Raw genomic sequence first — 8,424 nt, 5'->3', positions numbered from 1 at the left:
CTAGCCGCTAACTGTTAGCCTTACCTTCGCGTCACAGCTGTGTTCAACGTCCAGTCTCTCTTGTGTTCGACAAAAAGCAGCTCCGGTGTTTGTTGTAGCATCCAGACTCTCCGGTAACGACATTTTCTCACAGCACCGACAAACAGATGTAATACTTCAAACATGGTTTAAATCTGTGTTCCGGTTTCCTATCTCCGCCTCTCTGCGCTCCGCCCAGCAGGCCATGGCCAATCACGAGACACGTCGTGGCCAATGACGACATACATAAGCTAATAATAGCAGGTAGCCGCTGATTGGCCGGTCGATTCTAGTCCGCAAAGCAACCGGTCATAAAATACAACCAAGTCAAGACGAAGAGAAGCCTTGATGTATGAAAACACCTGGTGTACAAAGATGCGCCAGACACATTTTTTTAAAATGAGAAATGGATCCTGTGTGAGACATATAATCATGACTTGGCAGATAAAGTTATAACTAAGACTTTACTATCAAAGCAAAAAGTTTTTGAGCAGGAGCAGAGCAAATCTGAGTTTGAACCTGTACAATAAAATCCAGTCTAAGCTCAATATCAGACCAAAGAATAAGTCAAAGCGTTTTACCCACCTGGACATCTGTTGTGAACTTTTGGTCTTGACTGTTTTTATCGACAATACAAATTCAGAGAGTAAAAACTCAGCGACAACATTAATAATTTTTGTAAATGTTTTATTGCAGAATGAGCAGATTTATATGGAAAAGGCACCATGAAAACTATACACATACAAATGCTTTTTAAATTTCTCTGATTGGCTTCTAGAACTGTTTGGGTACGAGGACAGTTCACTACTTACAGCAGCTTTACTCTGCTCTCATCAACAACAGCGATTATCCAGAAACTGTCGACTACTCAGCGTTAATCATTAGTGTTGTTACAGTGTTGTGCTACAGTTCAGACAAAAACTTTTTCATTCGTTTTTTTTTCCTCCACGATTTACACTCAAATCGTTGGCTCAAAAACTTAAGTGCATAAGTGGAAAACAAAATCAATACAATCAATGCCACAGTGAGTCAAGAATGCACTGGCTGATTTTTGTACATCTTATATGCAAGCATATATTACACAGACATAATTTATATATAACATTTTCTCCAGCTAGAGGATAATCTGGTGTTTCAGGCTGCTCCATAAAAACTGGTCAGAAACAGTCGTGGTGTTATTAGTTGAACAGCTTCTGGTCACTGGTTTTTGCAGGAAAATATTTACAGTTTACTGTAAATTCTCAAATAAGAGCCAGGATTCAGATAACGGAAGAGTCTGAGTGAGTTCGTGGCCAGCGCGAACAAATCAGGTAAAAAAAAATTGAGTTGTAACTTTAACAGCTGAAGGTTCATTTCCAACAACAGAGTCATGTCACACTCACCAATCTGCTGCTCTGTTTCTAATCACTGATCAGTGACACTCAACACAGAAGTTTCACAATAAAAGCCCACCAGGGAAGACAGGACCCTTTCCCTTTGAGCCCCTAGAGGACTTTTAATGTGAAGTGTTGACAGTCCCTTAAGAGTGACTGAACAAACAGCAGAGTAGAACTCACTGACAAGTAGAGTCTGACATTCCTCTGTTCTACTGCAGTGGAAATTAATTTATGAATAAACAGGAAACTGGCAGAGAGTAGAGTTTGTATTTCCTGGGCAAGAAAAGTTTGGTTCTCTGCCGCTGACAGTACAGCCAAGATTTGAGAATTTACAGAATCAAAACTCAACTTTTAAGGTTTTTGTCCCATTAGTCAACTTACTGAAATAGTAACAGCACCAATGTGTAATATTAACTCTCTCTCAGCTCTCCACAGCAGGGCTGCAAATAACAGTTATTTTCATTATCCATTCATTTATGCACAGTGTGAACTGCAGAGCAGGAGGAGCTGCTAACTGCAGGATAAATTTACTGGAGACTCATGATGAGGCTGAAGAAAAGCGAAGAGGAACACGTCCTTAAACACAGATGAGTCATTTTTTTGTAAAACAAGGGACTGATTTTATCTTTTTCTGAATGAAAACTCAAGTTTTTAGCATTAATGAGACTAAAAATCACTCTGCACTGAGCCCAAATCAAAATTTGTATCTGTGCGCAAGTTTCACATGAGAAAAATGTAGTTCAAGAACAAAGTCTGAGACTAAATAGTAAATTTCTTCTTGTTCAATTCAAACTCTACATTAACTCTTCACACAGTTAATGACACTAAAAACTGTGAAAACACAGACTCAGTTATCAACTGATGAGGTCTGAATAAATGACGTCAGACGCACGTGAAGTATCAAAAAGTTGTGTCACATCTACTGTACAGCACAGTAATCTTTATATTTCATCTGACCATCAGTAGCACTGAGAACTCTTTTCTACCAACATGGAACAGGTTCTGATTCTGATTCTATTCCTGAACTGTTCACAGCATTTCGACTGGAACATGAAAAGTTTGCAACTGGAACCAAAATCTGGGAGGTTTTCAAGTGAGAACCACGACGAGGTCAGTGGGCGTGTCCTATTCTACAGAGAAAGGGTGGAGAAGGCAATAATAGAGAAGGCATGAGAGAGTTTGTAGGAAAACAAAAGCGTGCAGTGATCTGCTGAGTCGTCGTAATAACGGAACAAAAGTTTGGAGGTAATCAATACGATCTGCCATCTAGTTATTGCTGTTACCCTCTGTAACTGAAGCATTCTTGATTACAGTACTTTAGCTCAGAATTGGTGTAGACACAGGCTAGCTCACTGGATAACACCAAGGTTTTTAAGAGTCCTGAATGGAACTGGTTTTAAAACCAGAGCTGATCTGGTGGAAAAGGGGTGAGAGGGCACAGAGGGCTAAAAGTTAACGTGGATGAGCGTAGTCCCATATCAACGGGAAGTGGGTTCTGATTCTACATGAATCATTCAGGTGAAATATTTTTCATTAATAACAGCAAATTCAGCCAAAACAAAAAGTAATCTTGCACTGATCTGTCATCCGCGAGACTGTTGAGTGTTATTTAAGTTGAACATTCAGTCGTCATTAATAGAGTCGGCTTCATGTTTTACAGTCTGTTGGTCGATGATCTACCTGGTGACCTGATGATGTAAGGTGACTAATGGGACACGAGGCTACCTGTTGCTGTGGGCGGGGCCTGAAGAAAACACATTCATCATATTTAAGGTGGGAGTATCGCTGAGTCAGCAAACATTCATTTCAGTGTTTGGACAACCTTTGACCTCTTAAAGGAAAACAGTTTTTTAGCATCTGTACAGAGAATGAGCACAGCAGCCTGCAGCCATTAAAAGACATGAATCATTTTACAGGTCTGATTCTTCACTTGTCTCCTGCAGAGAAACATCTACATTTTATCAATTATTGTGCAAAAATGCTGATCATCAAATCTAATATCATCTTTCTCTGTGATCACTTGATTAACTCTAAATCACATGATGCTCATAAATTACACATTATTATAAAGTTCTTGTGCATTTTAAGGAAATAAATTTCACTTTTTTTGCTGTTACAGTCGATCACTTCTATCGTTAATTATATTAACTTACTGAAACTTTTGGTGTAACCATAAAATAAAAAGATTATATACTTTGAATATCATAACTCTTGACCCAAAAAAATCTGAAATGTACAGTTATATTTATCTTTCTATCCATGTATTTCCTACATTATATTCAAGCCAATATAACATCAGGTATCACTAATTACCAGCCTCAGTTTGTGTGTCTCAGGTATTTTCACTACAGTCATGAACATCTGCTTTTCTTAGAGAAGAATCTGTGACAATCTTTGTCAAACTCTGCTTAGATTCTACGTTGCTCCCCTGAAACATCTCATCTGCACCATATACAGTCTGTAATTTCACAAAGCATTATCTTGCAGGAACTCTCCGTAAAATCTTACGCACAACTTTCAGATAGGATCTTGTTTGTAAAGGAAAAGGTTTGTCAGGTGTTCTCTAGTTTCCATTGCTTTACATATTGTTATGACAGCTGAGAATCGTTGCTACTTCGAGAGTTTAGATGATGTGGGTCAATAACAAAACTTTAAAATTTTAATTTATGTCATAGAAATCAAGATATGTCACAGTTGGTTGGCTGTACCTTTGGAAATGGTTTAAACATCTGTGTATTGGTTTGTAGAGATTACACAAAAAGTACTGAACTGATTTGGACCAAACTTGGTGGAGGGATGGGACGTGGACCAGTGACGAATCCAAAATTTTTCATCATTTTCCTTAACATTGCACAACTTGGACATTTTGGTCTTGACAGAGGTCTGAAGATTCTGGAAATGCTTTTAAAACAGCAGGAAGTGGTGTTGTCTTTTAGAAAAACTGATGTTTAAGTGTAAAGATACATGAGAGGCGCAGACTGGAGCTGACGACCTACCAGCTCTTCTCCTAACGTTAATACTGAGAGGCTTTACTTTGGAAAACTGAGCTACTGAGCAGCTTTTCTTCACAAAACAACAAAACAACATCCAGAGTCCCAAAAGTGTTCACATGAACTTCAGGCAAACATGGCAGGATATCCCCTCTGTGTCCTGAACATACTGGACGGTGCAGAGGTCGGTCGGCCGGTCGGGTTTTTAATTTTATTTTCTACGGAGACGAGCTGAGGAGTTCCTGCCTGCGTCGCATGATCTCCACAAACTCGGCATGGTCAGCCGCCGCCTGAGGATCAAGAGTGCGAGAAAACAGCAGGCTGCAGTTTGAAAAATAATAGAGCAAAGGAGGAAGGAGGGAAGGAAGGAAGGAAGGGCAGGAGGGAAGAAGCCTGGAGGAGCTCAGTGGGTGCTGCCTTCGTCAAAAGACTCCACCCCTGAGTCACAGGTGCTGGCTGCTAGTTTTTCCTGCCGCCTCCTCATGATCTCCTGGAGCTCAGAGCCTGAACTCCTCTGGAAACAGAAAGAGAGAAGAAAGAGAAGTGGAGGAAGACAAAGAAAGAAAGAGCAAAAACAAAGGGAAGAAACAAAGCAGAGAAGAAAACATAAATAGCTGGTTAGAAAATGGAAGCACAAACACAAAAAAACATCCTGATCTTGGGAGACTCTCGCAGGACTGCTACCATAATCTGTTCATTTCATTTTACCTTCAGGTTATTTATTACTCGAGGCTAAAACTTGTAATAAGTTCAGTTAAAATATCACATTTCACGATGGGATGTGATGATTTAAGATGTGAGACGCAGTGAAATTAAAACTTAAACTCCATTGATGTGGTCATATAAACAGCTTCATCTACATTTTTTATTAAGTATTTCTTTCATCGTTGTACAAGTTAAATAAACAACCACACTGGAAAGTGAGGAGATGGGGCGGGGCTAGCTGGTTAGCATGCTAACCTCAAAGTATAAGAAAAGAATCGACAGACATGGACGGAGGTTGGTTTGGTACGAGTTTTGATTCAGCCTCAGTTTGTTTCTTGGTTTTTTACAAATTTTAAGCCTTCATACAGTCTTAGCTTCACTCTGAGTTAATGCTGCAGTAAAACAGTCCTCTGAAGTCCTGGACCTCCTCTGTCGGTCCCTCGAGAGTCTCCCCTCGACCTCTCGCTGCCTCTGAAGCAACTGAGCGTCTCTTTGCCAAATAATCTACTGAGCATCTCTGCTGCCGCTTTATTCCTGGAAATCAGAAGATTTTATCAGCAAATCAGACGAGAAAATCTTCTGGTCAGTCAGAGCCTAAAAGCGCTGGCTGTGGTTATATGGGTTTTATCTTTTGAAACTCGACGTCTGATACGAACTCCATGTAAACTCAGCCAGTTTTAACCAACCTCAGGAAGCCTCTGGTGACTGCCGCTGCCAGCTGGAAAGAGCATGAGCATGAAAATATCTACAGTGTGAATCAGGAGGCATGCTGGGAAACTGAGGCATTTCTACCACTTTCTAAAACTAGTCACACAAAGATTTGTTGGACTGAATTAGACCAGTCTGGGTTAGGTCTGATACACGTTTGAAAGTGAAGAAATAAAACGTGATAATGAGCATTTTATCGAAGTAAAGTAGAAATGGTTTAATACAGAAATAAAACTACAAATTTAAAAGTACAAAATAAAGTAGAAACATTTATTTCTTTCTTGGTTTAGGCCATATTTAAATGTCCATCATTGTGCAACTAGATGCAGGTAAAAAGGAACTCAAGAGCTTTTCAGGTTTAAATTCTGATCCACAGATCCTAAAGTTAACTACGACAAACAGAGGAGGAAAATTCTGTTTTTGTACAACCTGGGTTCTGTCTTTGTTTGAGCTTCATTTCTTTCATTATGGTAAAAATGTGTTAAATGTTTTCATAACTGATGGTTAACGATGGAAAAAAAATACAAAAATTCAAAACCTGGTTGTAAAAAAACAAAACTGAAAAGACTTTCTATTTAAAATTAATGTTAATTAGTAAATGGTTGTGATGTGATGCAGCCATTTAACTAACTGCTACTTAAAGCTAAGCTAACACATACAGAACTCATTCCAGCCAGTAATAGATCTACATCCTGGTCTTTATGGGGGGCAGGGTCAGAAGACGCACAGGTGAGGGTCAGGGGTCAACAGGAAGCGGAACGCTCTGGAGCTGGTTCATTCAGGAAGTTTAAGGAGGATTTACTGTACTGATCAGCCACAGCAGGAAGACAAATACTGGCGCTACCTTAAAATGCTGCTAAACATGAAACGACTGGAGCCTCGTTCTGACGGCCAGATTCTGAAAATATAACGTCACCTGAACATTAAGTTAAGCTCTGAGTCAAAACCTACAAATCACAAGTTGTTTGTCCCCACAACAAAGTCCTTAGTCAAGAAGTCCCAAATCAAGTCCAAGTGAAGTCACAAGTCATTGGTCTTTTTTTGCTTTCATCAAGTCGAGTTTCAAATTTATGATTCAAGTCCAGATCTCTGTTTTGAGGGAATCTGAAGCATCTTAGTTTTAGTTTTTTGAGAAATAAAACCCTTAAGAAAATGTATCTGGTAATGAGATGATGTTTGAGAAATCTGGCCAACAGAACGAAGCCGTGAACATCTTAATGTGATCACGATACCTTAATGAATGTGGTAACAGAATCAGAAGATCAAAGGAGGGTCAGAAGAAAACCTGCAGGTGGAAATAGACACCACACACCAGACCTTGCCAGAGTTGGGGGATAGAAATCTTTAAGACAGAGAAGACCCTGAACAGACCTACAGCTTCGAAACACAAACACTGTGCAGCAAACAGAGACGAGATAACAAACTCTAATATAGGTCTCTGAGTCCAGCAGGTGTCAAACTAGTCTAAACCTCTGAGGTAATACACTCAGTTTAAGGAAGACTGCTCCACATTACAATTAAAGTAAAATTCAAAGTGGTAGCTGCACTCGATGGTTGTGGTTAAGTTGCAATCCACTGATGTCAAATGCAGTTTTTAAGGATATTTATTCCTGTCAGAATGACTGTATTTTAATGATAAAGACCATGTTTTCTCTTTCACTATACTACAGATAAGAAGACTGCTAGCACAGAGTTCGATTAAACCACACATCTGTTAATTATTCAATAAAATTATCTGACTATCTATCAATCTAGATTTTAAAGTGGGACAATTATTATCAAAATATATTGGTCCTGACATCTCCTCTAATTTGGTGTTCATTTGCATGTTCTTATAAACATTTTATGCTTTCCTTCCTTGTGAAGATGAACTTTGCGAAATGACCGTGATTAGAATTTAAAGTAATAAAGGAAAGAATCCGAGGACACGATTTAGTGATTCTCAGGGTTCAGACGTTGTTATTCTGCTTTTGATAAAAAATGTTTGTTTGAGCTCATCTGTTTGCTGTTAGTCATGTTTGTCTGATGAATCAGTCAGCTGGAAGCTCAGATTAAATCCACAAAACATGATCTAGTAATATCCAATAACCTACTCACTGTGTGAAACTCTCTTTAAAATGGTCTTAAATCCAGGAAAGTCTCCTTAGGACTAATGGACACGCAGACAGAATTATTTCTCAAAGCTAATGAACTGTCTGTAAACTCATCAGTAGCCATAAATCTATCTCTAGAGTTCAACCAGTTTGATTCAATTCCCCAAACAAAACCTCACAGGATGAAGAAACTTATCAAATGAAAGCAAGAAAACAAGTTGAAGATCCAGAGGAAAACACAAAGATTATCAGAGCTGCAGAATCGGTTTAGGTTTAAAGTTTTTTCTGTCGGCAGCGTCATGTACGATCGGCGACACCCACCTCCAGTGCAGCCTTCTGAACGGTGACCTGACTGTAGACTCGAGCTCCAGTCGTCAGGACAAACTGTCTTCAGCTCCTCTTTGTTGAGGGAAAACAGCTGAGCTCCGGTCAGGACGCCAAGGCTGGTGATGGTGCTGCAAACAGGAAATACTGATATATAAACACCTGGACAGGTATCACAGGTATCACGAGAGAAGGTGTTTATTTTTCACT

The 8,424-nt window shown here is 39.4% G+C and overlaps 1 protein-coding gene across 1 annotated transcript in view; it reads right to left on the bottom strand.

The window, feature by feature from the left end:
* Positions 1 to 688: 688 nt before the first annotated feature.
* eps8a (epidermal growth factor receptor pathway substrate 8a) overlaps positions 689 to 8,424 on the bottom strand; it is a 31,527-nt gene continuing 23,791 nt past the window's right edge. Inside the window, 3 exon segments of the mRNA XM_018674891.2 lie at positions 689 to 4,898; positions 8,212 to 8,262; positions 8,264 to 8,345. Of these exon segments, the coding sequence (XP_018530407.2) occupies positions 4,788 to 4,898; positions 8,212 to 8,262; positions 8,264 to 8,345 (244 nt within the window). The 3' untranslated portion in view covers positions 689 to 4,787.

Source organism: Lates calcarifer, linkage group LG18 (assembly GCF_001640805.2).
Source record: "Lates calcarifer isolate ASB-BC8 linkage group LG18, TLL_Latcal_v3, whole genome shotgun sequence".
NCBI classification, from domain to species: Eukaryota; Metazoa; Chordata; class Actinopteri; family Centropomidae; genus Lates; species Lates calcarifer.
This window is presented reverse-complemented; position numbering and strand designations above follow the sequence as displayed.